General features: G+C 42.7%; 1 protein-coding gene across 1 annotated transcript; it reads right to left on the bottom strand.

Annotated features, from left to right (window-relative positions):
• Positions 1-323: 323 nt before the first annotated feature.
• On the bottom strand, positions 324-18,115 carry LOC136626585 (olfactory receptor 6C4-like). Its single transcript, XM_066601634.1, has 3 exons — positions 18,029-18,115; positions 6,913-6,969; positions 324-1,334 (listed from the first exon to the last, which is right to left on the bottom strand). The coding sequence occupies exons 1-3, from the start codon at positions 18,113-18,115 to the stop codon at positions 324-326; spliced, it is 1,155 nt and encodes a 384-aa protein (XP_066457731.1).
• Between the last annotated feature and the right edge of the window lie 2,760 nt (positions 18,116-20,875).

Genomic DNA, 20,875 nt, shown 5'->3' with positions numbered 1-20,875 from the left:
TATCACTCAGCGGCACGTTGTTACTTCCTGCCGTAGGCCACAAGTTGTGCATATTTAATCTATTTAAATACCCCTACCAATTTTTCAGTTGGGGTAACACACAGTTTAGCAATGATAACTTCAATTGTACAACTTGTAATGCAACTGTTTTTCACTCCCAATTCTTCCTTATTAAATGTTTTATGATTTTTTTGCACCTACAATTCAATGCATTCCTATGGAGAACAACTGTCTCCTATTTTGGATCTATCTTGGTTTCTGCTGGAAAAAAATTTGCATCAAATCTGTATTGGATGATTTAGGCCTTGTGATGTATGTGAGATTTAACGTGGTCTGGGACGTGGCTTCAGTTTGATGGAATATACAACTCCAAAATCTTCCCATGAGTTTCTTTTTCTTTCTAAAGCTTTGACCAAAGCCTTTTTTACCTCATTATTCCTCAAGCTGTAAATAAGAGGATTCAGTGCCGGTGTCACAACAGAGTAAAAGATGGAGATAGCCTTGTCCATCTCATAATTTTCTCCTGAGGATGGTCGGATGTACATAAATATCACAGTGCCAAAAAAAATAGTCACAACCAAAAAATGAGAAGCACACGTTGAAAAAGTTTTGCGTCGTCCAGAAGATGAAGACATTCGGAAAATAGCAGATATGATGAAGACATAGGAGACTGTAACTAGCAGTAAAGATCCAAGGACTACAATAGCAGAGATCATAAAGACAAAAACATCTAAGAAGAACGTGTCGGGAGATGAGAGCTTCACCAGAGGTCCAACATCACAAAAGAAGTGGTTGATGATTTTGGAGCCACAAAAAGGCTTTCGAGAGAGGACAATCGTGGGTACGGTTGGGACCATGCATCCACTTATCCAAGATCCAAAAACTAGCTGATAGCAGAAGCGTTTGTTCATGAGGTTGGTATAATGAAGTGGATTGCAGATGGCCATATAGCGATCAAATCCCATTAAAGCCAGAATAAGGAATTCTGTGGTGCCAAAGAGAAAAAAGAAATACATCTGAGTGAGGCAACTCTTAAAGGATATAGTCTTATTTCCAGATACGAGATCAAAGAGCATTCTAGGTACAGTGACTGTGGTGTAACCTATCTCAATGAAGGAGAAGCTGGTTAGGAAAAAATACATGGGCGTTCCTAGATTGGTGTCCCATCTAGTGAGTGAAATTAAGATTATATTTCCCAAAAGGGTTAACATATAGATCATCAGAAAGAATATAAAGAGTATGATGCTTATGTCCCTTTCATTAGTCAATCCAAGGAGCAGGAACTCATCTGCCCAGCTTCTGTTCTCCAACGCGCATCCCATAAATGGGTCAGACTGTAAAATGACATAAAAATACAGTATATTCTTTGTAAGTGTTGTCTAATATGTGTCAGCACTTTCCTACATTTGTACACTGGACTGCATCAGGATGGAAAGCTGGCATCTCAGCCACATAGGAAACGACATGGTTTTTATAAATATTTTTATGGAATATTTTATATATAAAATCCTTCAAAGAGGGTAAACCATGTGTGTTTTTTTAATAACCAGAGTCATGTAACTAAAGTAAAGGAACCTGATGATCTATATGTTAACATGGGACATTGCAAAACTACAGCAGAAAAAGAAGCATTAACCTGCGGTTCAAAAATGTCAAAACTAAAAAGCTAAACATGATATAACACATACAGCCCTGACATGGAACAAAGAAACAGAAACAGTAATTGTGTTGGTCAATTATCACTAAAGCTGTTAATTGAACGTCTAATTATTTGATGTTTGACCAAGGAAAATTGACGATTTGTAGATTTGTATATTTTTATGGAATATTTTATATATAACATCCTGCAAAGAGGGTAAACCACGTGTGTTTTTTTAATAACCGGAGGTATGTAATTAAAGTAAAGAACCTAATTTTATATATATATATATATATATATATATATATATATGTATATATACACTAGCTGATATACCCGGCTTCGCCCAAGTTAATTTGGTACTGGTGTTTATCTGGTGTTCACACGGAAAATCTTATGAAGTCGTGGTTACTTTAGAGATACTGAGGAAAAACATATGTTCACCATTTTGTATAGTTCTCTGCGTTACCCAGGAAGCACCACGTGAAGGTAACCATGCAACATTTCCTTTATATAAAATGACATCAGGAAGTGAGAGAATTAGATTACGTACATAAAATTTGGACACTAATTCTTCTGCACTTAGAATTGAATAATCGAGTTGGGACCCATTAACTTTTCATATTTATGACACAATCAATGCTCATGCCAAATTTCATGTTTCAATGACATTGGGAAGTGAGAGATTTAGATTCTGCATGTAAAATTTGGACGCTAATTCTTTTGCGCATAGAATTGAATAATGGAGTTGGGATCCATAAGCTTTTCCTATTTATGACATAATCAATGCTCGTGCCAAATTTCACGTTTCTATGACACCGGAAAGTGAGAAAATTACATTCCGCACGTAAAATTTCGACGCCAATTCTTTTGCGCATAGAATTGAATAATCAAGTTGGGACCCATTAGCTTTTCCTATTTATGACATAATCAATGCTCGTGCCAAATTTCACGTTTCTATGACACCGGAAAGTGAGAAAATTACATTCCGCACGTAAAATTTCGACGCCAATTCTTTTGCGCATAGAATTGAATAATCAAGTTGGGACCCATTAGCTTTTCCTATTTATGACATAATCAATGCTCGTGCCAAATTTCCCGTTTCTATGACACCGGAAAGTGAAAAAATTACATTCCGTACGTAAAATTTGGACGCTAATTCTTTTGCCCATAGAATTGAATAATCGTGTTGGGACCCATTAGCTTTTCCTATGTATGACATAATCAATATTCCTGCCAAATTTCATGTTTCTATCACTTTGGGAAGTGAGAGATTTAGATTATGTACTTAAAATTTGGACGCTAATTCTTTTGCGCATAGAATTGAATAATGGAGTTGGGACCCATTAGCTTTTCCTATTTATGACATAATCAATGCTCGTGCCAAATTGTCTGTTTCTATGACACCGGAAAGTGAGAAAATTACATTCCGCACGTAAAATTTGGACGCTAATTCTTTTGCGCATAGAATTGAATAATTGAGTTGGGACCTATTAACTTTTCCTATTTATGACATATTCAATGCGCGTGCCAAATTTTAAGTTTCTATGATATTGGGAAGTGAGAGATTTAGGTTATGTACGTTAAATTTCGACGCCAATTCTTTTGCGCTAGAATTGAATAATCGAGTTGGGACCCAATTACTTTTCCTATTTTGGAGATAATCTATGCTCGTGCCAAATTTCACGTTTCTATGACACCGGAAAGTGAGAAAATTAGATTCCGTACGTAAAATTTGGACGCTAATTCTTTTGCGCATAGAATTGAATAATCGAGTTGGGACCCATTACTTTTTCATATTTATGACACAATCAATGCTCGTGCCAAATTTCATGTTTCTATGACATTGAGATGTGAGAGATTTAGATTATGTACGTAAAATTTGGACGCTAATTCTTTTGCGCATAGAATTGAATAATGGAGTTGGGACCCATTAGCTTTTCCTATTTATGACATAGTCAATGCTTGTGCCAAATTTTTCCGTTTCTATGACACCGGAAAGTGAGAAAATTACATTCCGCACGTAAAATTTGGATGCTAATTCTTTTGCGCATATAATTGAATAATGGAATTGGGACCCATTAGCTTTTCCTATTTATGACATAATGAATACTCGTGCCAAATTTACCGTTTCTATGACACCGGAAAGTGAGAAAATTAGATTCCGCACGTAAAATTTGGACGCTAATTCTTTTGCGCATAGAATTGAATAATGGAGTTGGGACCCATTAGCTTTTCCTATTTATGACATAATCAATGCTCGTGCCAAATTTCCCGTTTCTATGACACCGGAAAGTGAAAAAATTACATTCCGCACGTAAAATTTCGACGCCAATTCTTTTGCGCTAGAATTGAATAATCGAGTTGGGACCTATGAACTTTTCCTATTTATGACATAATCAATGCTCGTGCCAAATTTCACGTTTCTGTGACACCGGAAAGTGAGAAAATTACATTCCGTACGTAAAATTTGGACGCTAATTCTTTTGCGCTAGAATTGAATAATCGAGTTAGGACCCATTCGCTTTTCCTACTTATGACATAATCAATACTCGTGCCAAATTTCACGTTTCTATGACACCGGAAAGTGAGAAAAATACATTCCGCACGTAAAATTTGGACACTAATTCTTTTGCGCATAGAATTGAATAATCGAGTTGGGACCCATTCGCTTTTCCTATTTATGACATAATCAATGCTCGTGCCAAATTTCACGTTTCTATGACACCGGAAAGTGAGAAAATTACATTCCGCACGTAAAATTTGGACGCTAATTCTTTTGTGCATAGAATTGAATAATCGAGTTGGGACCTATTAACTTTTCCTATTTATGACATATTCAATGCGCGTGCCAAATTTTAAGTTTCTATGACATTGGGAAGTGAGAGATTTAGGTTATGTACGTTAAATTTCGACGCCAATTCTTTTGCGCTAGAATTGAATAATCGAGTTGGGACCCAATTACTTTTCCTATTTTGGAGATAATCTATGCTCGTGCCAAATTTCACGTTTCTATGACACCGGAAAGTGAGAAAATTAGATTCCGTACGTAAAATTTGGACGCTAATTCTTTTGCGCATAGAATTGAATAATCGAGTTGGGACCCATTACTTTTTCATATTTATGACACAATCAATGCTCGTGCCAAATTTCATGTTTCTATGACATTGAGATGTGAGAGATTTAGATTATGTACGTAAAATTTGGACGCTAATTCTTTTGCGCATAGAATTGAATAATGGAGTTGGGACCCATTAGCTTTTCCTATTTATGACATAGTCAATGCTTGTGCCAAATTTTTCTGTTTCTATGACACCGGAAAGTGAGAAAATTACATTCCGCACGTAAAATTTGGACGCTAATTCTTTTGCGCATATAATTGAATAATGGAATTGGGACCCATTAGCTTTTCCTATTTATGACATAATGAATACTCGTGCCAAATTTACCGTTTCTATGACACCGGAAAGTGAGAAAATTAGATTCCGCACGTAAAATTTGGACGCTAATTCTTTTGCGCATAGAATTGAATAATGGAGTTGGGACCCATTAGCTTTTCCTATTTATGACATAATCAATGCTCGTGCCAAATTTCCCGTTTCTATGACACCGGAAAGTGAAAAAATTACATTCCGCACGTAAAATTTCGACGCCAATTCTTTTGCGCTAGAATTGAATAATCGAGTTGGGACCTATGAACTTTTCCTATTTATGACATAATCAATGCTCGTGCCAAATTTCACGTTTCTATGACACCGGAAAGTGAGAAAATTACATTCCGTACGTAAAATTTGGACGCTAATTCTTTTGCGCTAGAATTGAATAATCGAGTTAGGACCCATTCGCTTTTCCTACTTATGACATAATCAATACTCGTGCCAAATTTCACGTTTCTATGACACCGGAAAGTGAGAAAAATACATTCCGCACGTAAAATTTGGACGCTAATTCTTTTGCACATAGAATTGAATAATCGAGTTGGGACCTATTAGCGTTTCCTATTTATGACATAATCAATGCTCGTGCCAAATTTCACGTTTCTATGACATTGAGAAGTGAGAGATTTAGATTATGTACGTTAAATTTCGACGCCAATTATTTTGCGCTAGAATTGAATAATCGAGTTGGGACCCAATTACTTTTCCTATTTTGGAGATAATCTATGCTTCTGCCAAATTTCATGTTTCTACGCCATCGGGAAGTTGGAGAACTTTTGGCGAGTCAGTCAGTGAGTGAGTGAGTCAGTCAGTGAGTCAGTGAAGGCTTTCGGCTTTATATATATAGATATATATGAAAAATGGGGAGGAAGGCCCAAGCATGGAGCGCTCTATTTTCCCTCTATGTCTATAATTGTAATTCCCTCTATGTCTATGTCTATGTCTATGTCTATAATTATGACTTGGATAACAATCAACCCACATTTTATTAGTAATCAACACTGAATTCCAGGTAATTGCAAAGGGTTCACTTATTTTTTCTTGCAACTAAATCTCACTATCAGACTGGGCTCACACGACCGGATTTGAATTGCAGATTCCGCGAGCATAGCAAAAATCGCAAGCATGCTCTATTTTACTGTGGAAATTGCGTGGACAGTCTTCATTAATGTTAAAGGAGGTCTACTACCCACAATTGATATTGTGTACGGGCTGCGTTTGCCCGCGTCATCGTTAAGCAACGGCGTGGGTAATACAAACAAAAAAAAGACAAATAACCTGTACTGTGCATGACTACCTGCGAGCCTCCGCAGTCATCCGTAATACAGGTAAGTGCCGTATGCAGGGTTACCAGCCAGGCTCACAGCTGGAAACCGCTGCGGGCCTCCCACATGCAGAATCCGACCCGCTTGTGTGAGCCCGGCCTAATGAAGGGCCCTCACACCTGTCCTTCATATAGTTCCCACACTGTCTATGGACGAGCAGACGATGATAAAGTTCATTCAGTCACTTGTGTAGCCTGTTTATACAGACAGATACATCGTCGGCTCGTTCAAATGAGGAATCGTTACGTATCTCTCATTCACTTGACTGAATGATGGGTATTTAAACCGAATGATTAGTGAATGAACCAACAATGATTTGTATTACTGCATAAAATGAAGGAGGAACAAAAAGTGAACAATGTCGTTCAGTCGTTGGCTGCGTTAACACTGAACGATTATTGTTCACGTTTACTCATTTGAACGACTTTTTGAACAATAACCGTTCCATGTAAAAGGGCCTTAAGTCACAGGGATTTTTGTTTATTGAGACAATGATAATGTAAGTTCTCACCTTAGTGAAGTTCATCCTGAAATACTGATGTGGACATAAAGTCTTATCATAGGGGAACTGCAGATAAAAATGGTAAAACACGTTATTTCAAGCGTTTATATCCTGTTTATATAGTTACAGTATCAAATCCAGTTGTTATATATTGATCCTTATCGTCCCTTTACTCTACAAGTAACATAGTATGTCAAGCTGGAAAATGTTATATGGCCATCCAATTCAGCCTATTACCCCCAATGTTGATCCAGAGGAAGGTAAAAATCATCCGGGGGGTAATGGCAAAATGTGTCTGTTCTATGGTTAACGAGTGGAACTATTATGTATACACAGGTGATTTTTTTTACAGCAGGCAGTAAACTGCTTTGATCTTTGTCTCATGTATTCGTTCCAATTAAATAGAATCTTAATGTAATGTCTGCTCGTACTTTATGAAAAGACGAACAACCGTGGTGAGCTGCGAAGTCAGGAGAAACATGTTTGTTGGTATTTTATTAAAGCTATAAACTTTCTTTTAGAATGATCATAAATGACATATAAAGGTAATAGTGGCATTTAGGTTATACTTTACGTGTGCAGTAAGAGCCACTAGTAGAGAAGAATCTGGGTGTAGTTGGTGTGCATAAAATTAAGGCCCTTTTACACGAAACGAATATTGTTCAAAAAATCGTTCAAACAAGCGAAAAAGAACAGTGAACGATGGAACGACAAACAATATATCGTTCGCTTTTTCTTCGCTGTTTATTTTATACAGGTATAAAAATCATTGTTCGCTCGTTCACTTATCGTTCGATTTAAATATCGATCCTTCAGTCATTCTCACTTACACAGCGAATGTGAACGATACGCAGAACGATAGGGCAGATCCTATCTTTTCTCATACGCTGCAGAAACACGCTCATTATAACGAACCCATTAAAATCAATGGGTTCGCTCGTCACATTTTTCGCGTATGAGCACCATGAGCCCCTAAATAACAGCATTCAGTGCTAATAGCTGTTCCTATGGCCTTTCGGACATTGTAGTGTTTTAAAAGGGACATGGACTCACAAGGCAGGGACATAATCTTACAAAACACTACCAGATTTAAAAAATATATATTTTAGCAATATTACTTTTTATCATCTAACAAAACATGACTAAAATTGCAGTAATTGGAATAAATCAGGGAATTTTAACAAGAAAAATATGAAGATGCTTCTAATGTTTAAGGCAGCAACTAATACATTTAACCCCTTGAGGACCAAGCACCCTAAATATTCGGGACTTGGTCCAGGGCTTTAATCCTGTCTAATAGCAGAAGTATAGCACAGGATTAAAGCCTCTGCTCCTTCAATCAAGCAGGAGCAGGTCGGGTCCTCTGCTGTCAGTGCTTTTGAACCGCTTCTGCCTTCTCCTCTCCAGGCTACATAGCACTTCATTGAGTATTATGTACTAAAGAGAGAAAATGGAAACATTTCATCCACTATGTGACCTGGTAATCACATGAGCACTAGGTGCCCTCTGTCACAGCAGAGTTGGGGGGTCCTTACAAACCCTGATCAGCTCTGCCAGTGACTATTGTCACTACAGGGGGATGTTTTCTCCTGTAACTGGGGCTCCTATGGATGCCCCAGCTGCAGTGGAAAAATATGAAATAGAAAAAAAAGACAATGTGAATGTCCTCCAGAGGTGTTATATGACGTTATGGGGGTCATAGATGGTGAAAAAAATAGTTATAAAAATAAGTAAAAATATTTACAGAATAAAATAAAAATATATACCTAAAAAAGAAAATGACTCCAAGCCGACGCCAACCAAAACCATCGCTGTATGCACCCTGTAATCAAAAACTATACATATTGTATATCAAAACATCGGAAACAAAATGAGGAACACTTTATTTTAGCGTAAATATACTCATTTTAAAAATGAACAACTAAAAATTTACAAAATTATTTTTGGGGTCTTTTACCTCCAATAAAACTAAAAAACTTAAAAAAGGTCAGTGAAAAAAATAGCCCTATATGTCACAGGAAAAAATAATTTCGGTAGCTGAAGAGAAAAAAATAGGGCAGTAAAACCACCACATGGGTAAAATCCCCAAAATGTTGCTGGTCCTGTAGGACCAAAACAACCTGGTCCTTAAGGGGTTAATAGTCAATTTAATCTCTTATCTCTATTACAACTGTTACAATTGCTACAGTGTATGTCTTTGCATAATATAACAAGTAAATGAACTACCCACATCTATGAGATTATTTCTACATTATATCATTATACTGTTACATTCCTATCTGAAAATGTTTGTGTAGTTCGCATGCTTAGTTTTATTATATATTATTTTATTATATATTATATATATAATTATTATTTTTATTATATATTATTTATTATATATTATTATCTTAGTTAAATTACAAATGTAAAGCAAAAACAGAACAGCATTTAAATCTGCAGTTTTTCAATCAATTAAACTGTTATTTTACCTCTGTAATCTGAATCTGTTTTTCAGCACATTCTTCGTTAAGATATATATATACTTCTTCTAGTTCCCTGATGCTCAACTCTCCAGAGCAATACAATGTAAGAAAATAATGTGAATGTTTACAATATAATAAGCTGTGTTCCCCAAAGAGATAATAAAGGATGGCCCCTGGAGACAAGATTAATTCTTTACATATTCCTTATGGATACATTTTTTTCTGAATTAATCCACAGAGCAAGATTCTCCAGAGCTCATTACAGATACCTAAAATTTCATACCGCACTTCACTGATGGATATTGACATTTTGACCCGAAATTACATGAATTTACTATATTCCGAGTAAGCCATACCATTAGAGATGAGCGAGCACCAAAATGCTCGGGTGCTCGTTGCTCGAGTCGAACTTTTCGTAATGGTCGAGAGCTCGTTACTCGAGAGTTCGAGTAACGAACCCCATGGAAGTCAATGGGCGACTTGAGCATTTTTGTATGGGACCGATGCTTGACTTGTCAAACACCAGAAAACATCAGAAGGTCATGGAAACACCACAGAAACGGATAGGGAAGGGCAGGGGCAGCATGCATGGCTGCATCTGAGGCTCCCAGGTCCCACTATTAAGCCAAAATGGGGGCAAGAGTCTGGCGTCACCCCGCCTAGCAAATTTACTTTGGACAAACCCTCATTAGCAAGGCACACGCGCTGGCACATCTTAGCTAAGCACCACAATACCTGCAACCAAGGACAATCACTGCATGCGGGTGACACCGCTGCCTCTTCTCCTGGGTTACATGCTGGCATTGCTGTTCAACCCCCCCGAACGACCCTGTGTCCACAGCGCACACTAAAGTTTCACTGCGCAGCATTCAGCTGTCCTCATGCCACACGCTCGCTTCATAGCCACACCACTCTCATGTCTATTTATAGATGCGTAATGGATGAGGAGGAACCGGAGGCACACACTGCAGAGGGTTTGCAGGACCTGGCAGCGACCCTCTTGGAAAGTGTGGGCGATAGCCCACAATGCTGTTGAGAATTGATGATAAATTGACATACGATCATCATTTCAATCCCTCGCAATCTCCGTCACAAATTTGTCAGGAGCCACAAACGTGGGCATAAAGGGGACTCAGGTGCCAGCACTTCTACACATCTCCACAATGCAGCAATACTCTGTGTGGGAAGCACGTGAACGGGCCCAGGGTCATGCTCGGTCCCAGCATCCACCTTGTGTGACCCAAGGTGCTGTGAGTTACATAGCAAAGGAAAATCCATGTGTCCCCACGCAATTCATTCTGTGTAGGTGTCAGATAGCTCAACACCGCAATGCAAAGAAATCAGAGTGCCAAAACATGACAGAGTTTCACCCCGCCAAGGACCTCGGCCTCGGCCCACATTTCTGCCCTAGTCAGTCAGTGTATTTGTGCCAGACAGGTAAAAGATCGCTATGGGAAGTCTTTGTGCACTCACAGCATAGGCGAGCCCAAGGAATTCAAGCATGGTATTACACATGAGGAAATCAGAGTGCCAAAACATGGTAGAGTTTTACCCTGCTAGGGGCCTCGGCCCACATTTCTGCCCTAGTCAGTCAGTGTGTTTGTGCCAGACAGGTAAAACAACGCAATGGGAAGTCTTTGTGCACCCACAGCATAGGCGAGCCCCTGGAACCCAAGGAAAGTATTACAGATAAGGAAATCAGAGCGCCCAAACAAGGCAGTTTCACCCTGCCAAGGACCTCAACCTCGGCTCACACCCTCAGTAATCGTGGGCATAAAGTGGACTCAGATGCTAGTGCAGCTGTGAACGTCTCATTAATGTAGTAACTCTCCTTTTGTTTGGCCCAAACCAGTGTCTCAGATAACTGTGGTAACACGAGAGAAAATATATGTTGCCCAGCGCTGATCCTCAGACCCCAAGCAGGAGGAGGAGGTGGCATAACAAGGCCAAGAAACCATGACCGAGGTAGGACCCACAATAGTCTGTGTGGGAAGTACGTGAGTGGGCCCTGGGTCAGGCTTGGTCCCAGCCTCCACCTTGTGTGACCCAAGGTGCCTCGAGTTACATAGCAAGGGGAAATCCATGTGTCCACACACTATTCATTCTGTGTAGGTGTCAGATAGCTCAACACTGCAAGGGGAGGTCTTTGAGTTCCTTGGGCTCACCTATGCTGTCAGTGCACAAAGATGGTATTACACAGGAAGAAATCAGAGTGCCCAAACATGGCAGAGATTCACCCCGCCAAGGACCTCGGCCCACATTTCTGCCCTAGTCAGTCAGCGTATTTGTGCCAGATAGGTAAAACACCGTGATGGGTAGTCTTTGTGCATCCACAGCATAGGCAGACCCCAGTAACATTTCTGTAGCAAGAGTATAGGCAGACCCCAGTAACATTTCTGTAGTAAAAGTCTAGGCGGACCCCAGCAACATTTCTGTAGCAGAAGTATAGGCGGACCCCATTAACATTTCTATAGCAAGAGTATAGGTGAACCCCTCAAACCATTCAGTAGAAAAGGTGTAGGCACACCCCAGTAATATTTCTATAGCAAGAGTATAGGCGGACCCCTGTAACATTTCTGTAGCAGAAGTATAGGCGGACCCCAGTAACATTTCGGTAGCAGGAGTATAGGCGAACCCCTCAAACCATTCAGTAGAAAAGGTGTAGGCAGACCCCAGTAACATTTATATAGCAAGAGTATAGGTGGACCCAGTAACATTTCTATAGCAAGAGTATAGGCGGACCCCAGTAACATTTCTATAGCAAGAGTATAGGCAGACCCCAGTAACATTTCTGTAGTAAAAGTTTAGGCGGACCCCAGTAACATTTCTGTGGCAGAAGTATAGGTGGACCCCAGTAAGATTTCTGTAGTAAAAGTATAGGCGGACGCCAGTAACATTTCTGTAGCAGAAGTATAGGCGGACCCTAGTAAGATATCTGTAGTAAAAGTATAGGCGGACGCCAGTAACTTTTCTGTAGCAGTAGTATAGGCTGACCCCAGTAACATTTCTGTAGCAAGAGTATAGGCGAACCCCTCATACTACTCAGTAGAAAAGGTGTAGGCAGACCCCAGTAACATTTCTGTAGCAAAAGTATAGGCAGGCCCATGTAACATTTCTGTAGCAAGAGTATAGGCGGACCCCAGTAACATTGCTGTAGTGAAAGTATAGGCGGACCCCAGTAACATTTCTGTAGCAGAAGTATAGGCAGACCCCAGTAACATTCTGTCGTAAAAGTATCAGCGAACCCCAGTAACATTTCTGTAGCAGAAGTATAGGTGGACCCTAGTAACATTTCTGTAGCAAGAGTACAGGCAAACCCCTCAAACCATTCAGTAGAAAAGGTATAGGCAGACCCCTGTAACATTTCTGTAGCAAGAGTGTAGGCGAACACCTGAAACATTGGTGTACCAAGAGTATAGGCGGACCCTAGTAACATTTCTGTAGCAAAAGTATAGGTGAACCCCTCAAACCATTCAGTAGAAACTGCATAGGCGGACCCCAGTAACATTTCTATAGCAAGAGTATAGGCAGACCCCAGTAACATTTCTGTAGTAAAAGTTTAGGCGGACCCCAGTAACATTTCTATAGCAAGAGTAGAGGCGGACACCAGTAACATTTCTGTAGCAGAAGTATAGGCAGACACCAGTAACATTTCTGTAGCAAGAGTATAGGTGAACCCCTCAAACCATTTAGTAGAAAAGGTGTAGGCAGACCCAGTAACATTTCTATAGCAAGAGTATAGGCAAACCCCAGTAACATTTCTGTAGCAACAGTATAGGCGGACCCCAGTAAGATTTCTGTAGTAAAAGTATAGGCGGACGCCAGTAACATTTCTGTAGCAGAAGTATAGGCAGACCCCAGTAACATTTCTGTAGCAAGAGTATAGGCGAACCCCTCATACCATTCAGAAGAAAAGGTGTAGGAAGACCCCAGTAACATTTCTGTAGCAAAAGTATAGGAAGGCCCATGGAACATTTCTGTAGCAAGAGTATAGGCGGACCCCAGTAACATTGCTGTAGTGAAAGTATAGGCGGACCCCAGTAACATTTCTGTAGCAGAAATATAGGCGGCCCCCAGTAATATTTCTGTAGTAAAAGTATAAGCGGACCCCAGTAACATTTCTGTAGCAGAAGTATAGGCGGACCCTAGTAACATTTCTGTAGCAAGAGTACAGGCAAACCCCTCTAACCATTCAGTAGAAAAGGTATAGGCAGACCCCTTTAACATTTCTGTAGCAAGAGTGTAGGCGAACACCTGAAACATTGGTGTATCAAGAGTATAGGCAGACCCCAGTAACATTTCTGTAGCAAAAGTCTAGGTGAACCCCTCAAACCATTCAGTAAAAACTGCATAGGCGAACCCCAGTAACATTTCTGTAGCAGAAGTATAGGCAGACCCTAGTAACATTTTTGTAGCAAGAGTGTAGGCGAACCCTTGGAACATTGGTGTACCAATAGTGTAGGCGAAGGCCGGGAAAATCCGTTAAATAACAGTATAGACGAGGGCCAGAAAAATTGGTGTACCAAGAGTACAAGTGCACCCCTGAAAAATTGCTCCACCGCGAGGGCAGGTGAAACCCATAAACATTTTTTAAAGATACAGCTCGCTGTTGCTTAATTTGTAACAGAGCCGGGAGGCAGCCCTGTGAAAAAAATGGTTTCTGTATCAATGCTTTTGAAACTTTGAAAAATTGTAAAAAACTTTTAAAGAGAGCCTTTTGGGCCGCAGAAAATTTGGCAGTTCAGCGTGATGACATACTATTTAAGGAGGAGGAGGAGGAGTAATAATATCCAAGAGTGATTGACAAAGCTAATCCCCCCTTTTTTGTGGTGATAAAGGATGCATTTTTCTCCTGTTGCAGCGAAAAGAATCATTAGGTTCCGCTGCTTTCCGCCGGTGGAGAAGAGAAGTCTAGGGAAATCCAGCCTTTGTTTATGAGTGTAAGCATGTCGGCACTGGCAGTTGACAGGCGGGTATGCTTATCCGTGATGATTCCCCCTGCTGCACTAAACACCCTCTCTGACAAGACGCTAGCGGCAGGGCAGGCCAGCACCTCAAGGGCGTACAGCGCAAGTTCGTGCCACGTGTCCAGCTTTGACACCCAATAGTTGTATGGAGCAGAGGCATCACAGAGGACTGTGGTATGATCGGCTACGTACTCCCTCACCATCTTTTTACAGTGCTCCCTCCAACTCAGCCTTGACTGAGGAGTGGTGACACAGTCTTGCTGGGGAGCCTTAAAGGTGGCAAAGGCTTTGGAGAGTGTTCCCCTGCGCTGGACATGCTGCCTGATACCCGCGCCTCCCCTGCTACTTGGCCCTTGGAACTGCGTCTTCTGCCACTAGCGCTGTAAAATGGGAACTTTAGCCTCACTTTTTCCACCAGGGCCCTATGGTATTACATCACTCTCGTACCCCTTTCCTCTTCGGGAATGAGAGTGGAAAGGTTCTCCTTATACCGTGGGTCGAGAAGGGTGTACACCTAGTAATGCATGTTGGCCAGAATGCGTCTAACGCGAGGGTCACGGGAAAGGCAGCCTAACATGAAGTCAGCCATGTGTGCCAGGGTCCGAGTACGCAACACATTGCTGTCCTCACTAGGAAGATGACATTCAGGATCCTCTTTCTCCTTCTCCTCTACAGCCCATACATGCTAAACAGATGAGAGGCAAGCAGCATGGGTACCCTCTGCAGTGTGCCCAGCTGTCTCTTCCCCCTCCTCCCCCTCCTTCTCCTCCTGTGGCTTAATTCACCGCACGCAGAGACTTGTAGATAGTGGACGCTCTATGCTGTGACTTGAAAAATGAACCCGCTGTCTCGCGCTGATACCTAGGGGTAATTTACCGCTCGCAGAGACTTGTAGATAAGAGAGGCTGTATGGAGTGGGAGAAGATTCTAAAGCCAGTGGATAGTGCTGGTAACTGCGGCTATCTCAACCCCACCAAGGAAAGGGTATTGTGAGACGCTCTGCACAGTGGCAGAGCTGAAATACTTTGCAGTGGCCCAGGAAATATTACAGTACTGTTTAGCGGTGAGACCTCTGTTTATTGCACTGCAGAAATAGGACGATATAACTGAAGTCATTTGCAGTAGGCTAGGAAATTTTAGAGAGCAGTTTCATGGTGAGAGCTGGTTATACGGCATTGCAGGCTGAGAACGCAATTACTGAAAGGCTGGGAACAGGCCTAGATGCGTAATACAAAAAATTGATGCACTGCTACTCCCAGCCAGCCACAACTATAATGCACACAGTCAGATGTAGCCCTAAGAAGGACTGTTGGGGTTATTGCTTGGAGGATCAGGACTGTATAACTTTCCCTATAGAACTGGCTGTGCCCCAACACGCTGTGTTATGCACTCCAGACACAGAATGGTATAACTGAAGTAGTTTGCAGTAGCCTAGGAAATATTAGAGAGCAGTTTCACAGTGAGAGCTCGTTGTACGGCACTGCAGGCTGGGAACGCAATTACTGAAAAGCTGGGAACAGGCCTAGATGCGTAATACAAAAATTGATGCACTACTACTCCCAGCCAGCCACAACTATAATGCACACGGTCACATGTAGCCCTAAAAGGGAGCGTTGGGGTTCTTGCACGGAGGATCAGGAGGACTGTATAGTGTATATAACTTTACCTATAGAACTGGCTGTGCCCCAACACTCTGTTATGTACTGCAGAAACAGGACGGTATAACTGAAGTCATTTGCAGTAGGCTAGGAAATGTTAGAGTGCAGTTTCACGGTGAGAGCTGGTTGTACGGCACTGCAGGCTGAGAACGCAATTACTGAAAGGCTGGGAACAGGCCTAGATGCGTAATACAAAAATTGATGCACTACTATTCCCAGCCAGCCACAACTATAATGCACACGGTCAGATGTAGCCCTAAGAAGGACCGTTGGGGTTTTTGAAGACAGGATCCTACTCTAACACTTTCCCTATATAAGCAGCTCTTTCCCTAAACTCTGCATAATACACTGCAGACTGAGAACGATATAGTTGAAATGGCTGGCACAGCCCGAGATGCTTAAAAAAAATAATTGGTGCACTACTGCTCCCAGCCAGCCACAACAGTAATGCACACTATGAAGAGTAGCTCTAAAAAGGACCGTTGGGGTTCTTGAAGACAGGATCCTACTCTAACACTTTCCCTAACCTCTGCCAGCATGTGTCTGAGGCGAGCCGCGGGTGGGACCAGTTTAAGTACTCGGCGGTCACCTGATCTCGCCAGTCACTCACTACTGTGGGGTGGGATAGGGTTGGCACGTCACAGCAGGAAGTGGTAATGCCTTCCCCGCATGTCTATTGGCTAGAAAATGGCACTAAACATGCGGGGAAGGAAATGCAATTGACTCGAGTACCTCGTGGTGTTCGTCTCGAGTAACGAGCATCTCGAGTACCCTAATACTCGAACGAGCATCAAGCTTGGACGAGTGTGCTCGCTCATCTCTACATACCATGCATAATGAATTCTGATGTACAGCAGACCCAGACTGACTATGTGGCATTTTTGGATAATGGTAGATGGGCCAAAAGAAGGTTGACCAGTCATAGAATCATTAGAATCATAGATTGGTAGAGTTGTAAGGGACCTCCAGGGTCACCTGGAACAACCCCTGCTCAGTGCAGGATCACTAAATCATCCCAGGCAGATATTTGTCCAGCCTTTGATTGAAGACTTCCTTTGAAGGAGAGCTCCCCGCCTCCCGTGGTAACCTGTCCACTCATTCATCACCCTCACTGTCGGAAAGTTTTCTCTAATATCTGATTTGTGTCTCCTCCCTTTCCGTTACATCCCATTGCTTCTAGTCTTTCCTTGTGTAAATGACAATAGGGCTGATCACTCTGCACTTTGACAGCCCTCCAGATATTTGTAGACCACTATTAAGTCTCCTCGCAGCCTTCTTTTTTGCAAGCTAAACATTCCCAGATCCTTTAACTGTTCCTCATAGGGCATGGTTTGCAGACCGCTCACCATTCTAGTAGGTCTTTTTGACCCAAATACTATGCATCCTGCACACTCAGCATCCCTCTTTCTTCCGTTCTTTGCTCAGTCTCCTCCCCTGTGACAGAAGTCCTGTCACAGACTGGAAGAGATGACTAAACTGACTGATAATATCACACTTAGGCCGCCTGCAGACGGCCGGGTCGGATACGGCTGCGAGAATTCTTGCAGCGGGACCCGACCTGAGCGCCTGCAGAGAGCAGCGCGGAACTCACCCACTCCCGCAGCTCCGGCTCTTTTATACGCAGAGCGAAGCCGGCAGCCGGGGAGGTGAAATCTCTGCAACTACCCCAAATGTGCTTGCGACACAAGATTCTGGCAATGCACAGCTTATCTGCAAGCTGGACTGAAGTGTCAGCTAACTGATATTAGATATGGAAAGGCTAGGACTCCTGAGAAAACAGGGAGCAGTATGCACAAAAACACTTAAATTCACCTCTCTCCTTCCACTCTTGGCCTCTGTAGTTTGCATTGCACTGGTCCCATACTAAATTCTGGGTAGAGTGTTCATCTGATTGCTTCAGCCAGTCCCGGTCCTAAAGGGGTTGTCCCACCGAGTGAAGTTAATGTAATGACTTCTGTAATTGCCATTACAATGCACTTTGTAATATACATTGTGCACTGTAAATTGGCCATACAGAAGTTATATACTTACCTACAGGGGTGTCCCACCCCCCTGTATTGACGATTTTGTTGCCCTTGGATCCGACTTCTGCGTTCTTCTTTTTTGTCCATTCGTCAGGCATGCTCAGAATGGGTCCCAGGTCCGTGGACGAGCCTTTGGATCTTCGCGCATGCACAGTAGTGCTGCTCAGGCCGTGGGTGTGTGCCTGTTACTTCGCGTATGCGCAGTAGCACCTACGGGCTCGGTAAGGCGCGGCAATCCGGCAGGACGCTAAAGCTGATCCGGTAGAAGGGTGAGTATAATACTTTCGGGGGGAAGGTGTGCTGACAAGTAGTCGCTGCAGGGGGGCGGGTTGCCAACAAGTAGTTGCCGTAGAGGGGAGAGGAGGTTGGGCTGTCACTGGTCCTGTGAGGAGGCGTGCAGTCACATTATACTTGGCGGGGAGTGGGGGTTTGGGGGGTTGATACTGTCACATAACAGTTGGCAGGGTGCTGTCACATAGCCTTGTCGCCAGGGGTGGGGGTGCTGTCACATAGACTTTTCGCCATGGGGTGCTGTCACATAAACTTGTCACTGTGGGTACTGTTGCATAGACTTGCCGCAGGGGATGGGGGTGCTGTCACATAGACTTGTCACTGTGGGGTGCTGTCACAAAGACTTGTCGCTGGGGGGTGCTGTCACATAGACTTGATGCCATGGGGTGCTTGTCACTGTGGGGAGCTGTCACATAGACTTGTTGCTGGGGCGTGCTGTCACATAGACTTGTACTTGTGCGTGGACACTGTGGAGGGGCACTGTGAGGGGGCTCTCTGGGGGTGCACTGTGGGGGGGCACTGTGGGGGAGAACTGTGTGTGGGCATTGTGGAGGAGCACTGTTACGGGGCACTGTGGGAGGGGAATGCGGAGGGGGCACTGTGGGGGGAGCACTGTTGAGGGGCACTGTGGGGAAAGCACTTTGGGGGGGTGGCCCTGTGAAGGGGAGCATTGTGGGGGGGGGGGGCACTGTGGATGGGCATGTGTGTGGGGGCATGTTTGGGGTTACTTTCACTTTTAATTACTTTTAATGGCAGAGGATCGCAATCCTCTGCCATTAAAGGAGATTCCTTCATCCCCATAGCATGTCCCCTCATCACTGGACACTGTGACAATGATGTGACAGTGTTGTCCCAGTGCCCAGTGATGAGGGGACAGGCTGGGGAGATGAAGGAATCTCCTGCTACAGCTGTCACAGCAGCAGCAGTAGAAGATCGCACTGCACTCCCATTGCTTTGAATAAGACCGGGCGGCTGCCGGCTGATCCAGTGAGATCAGGGGACTCGCACGAAGGGAAAGAGCTATATCGGGCTGTCACTCACAGCCCGATATCGTTCTCCCCACCACAGCGTGCATCTGCCATAATGACGTCGGTCTTCCAGTCATGTGACCGGCGTCATCGGGAGCGCGCATGCTAGGGGGAGAGAGAGAGCAGTGCATTATGGGAACTACCAGGGTGGTACCATCTTTGAAAAGTTCTTCAGGTCAGCTTTACAAGGAGAAGATAAGGAATAAAAAGGTTAGCCGAATATTGATTTTTATGTGTAATGCTGTATTATATGATGCTTTTACTCTACAGGGCATTAATGGGAAAAAAAAATCACTTTTGGCAGCGGGACAACCCCTTTAATTGCAAAGAAGAAAAATACAAATAAGGCTGCTTCTCTGAACACAAAAGGTGGAGTCAGTGAAGACCATGATGTCCAAAATGGAAAAGAAGGTGTACAGCTGCGCAGAGTTCAAAAGGAACTTATCCAGATGCATGCTAACATGGATATTCTTTTGAAGGCCAATGTGATTAAAGAAGAATCAGGTTAAGCTGCAAATGAAAAATATGAGGAGCAGATGAAATGAAGCTACCAGCTTGTGTCTAATTGCAGGAGAGACTAAGAGACAAAGGATACTAGCAAAAGAAGAAATGGGAAGGATCCTGAATGAAAAATGGGCTGTTATCAGTGAAAATGCCCAGTTAAAGACAGAAACTGAGGTCATCTTAAAGAAGAATGAGTTCCTCAGAAGATCAGCCAAAGATAAAGCTGATCTTCTGGGATCTTTTGGAATAGCAAAATGCTCATTGCAAGCAAGATATTGAAGAGCTACATGCCGCCCTTGCAAGAGTAGAGGAAGAGTCTGCACAGAAGAATGTGGCTCTGAAGAAAATCCGTGAGCTTGCCTCACAGATAGCTGAACTACAGGAAGACATGAAACTTATAAGCCCTTCCCTGAAAAAGAAAAATTTTTGTGTAAAAAAAAAAAAATATATATAAAATATACTTACCTGTCCGCCCAGCCGGCGCATGCGCAGAGCGGAGCCAGCGACCGAGGAATGACATTTCTGTGTCAGAAACAGAACATGTCACAATGTGTTTATCGCGCAAGATTTCGCGTGGACAAATCGCGGCTGTCTGCATAGGATTGTGTTTTCTAACGCAATCCCATGGCAGCTTCCACGGGTGGAAATTCTGCGGGAAATACCGCCGCGGAATTTCCGCCAGTGTGCAGGGGCCCTAAGCCTCAAAGCAGAAAATGAGCGAAGGACATGGACAGCACCAGAATGTACAAAAGTCAGAAGATAAGCTACCAAAAAAGATTGTAGAATAGGAAATGGAAGTAAAACAGATGGAAGACTCCTTTGCTCTGTAACGTGCTAAATCTGCGAACGATGGAGAAGAACTCCGGAACCTCAGGAAACAGAATAAAGCGCTGAATGTTCAGATACAGAAGTGCATTGCACAAATATGAGCCCAGGCTTCAGCATACGGTGAGACATTGAAGAGAAATATGAGGAGATAAAGCAAGGGGAAGATGCTGCTGCTCTTGAACAAAGCAATTTTGCAAACAGTGGAGA

The sequence above is a fragment of the Eleutherodactylus coqui genome, chromosome 4 (genome assembly GCF_035609145.1).
Source record: "Eleutherodactylus coqui strain aEleCoq1 chromosome 4, aEleCoq1.hap1, whole genome shotgun sequence".
NCBI classification, from domain to species: domain Eukaryota; kingdom Metazoa; phylum Chordata; class Amphibia; order Anura; family Eleutherodactylidae; genus Eleutherodactylus; species Eleutherodactylus coqui.
This window is presented reverse-complemented; position numbering and strand designations above follow the sequence as displayed.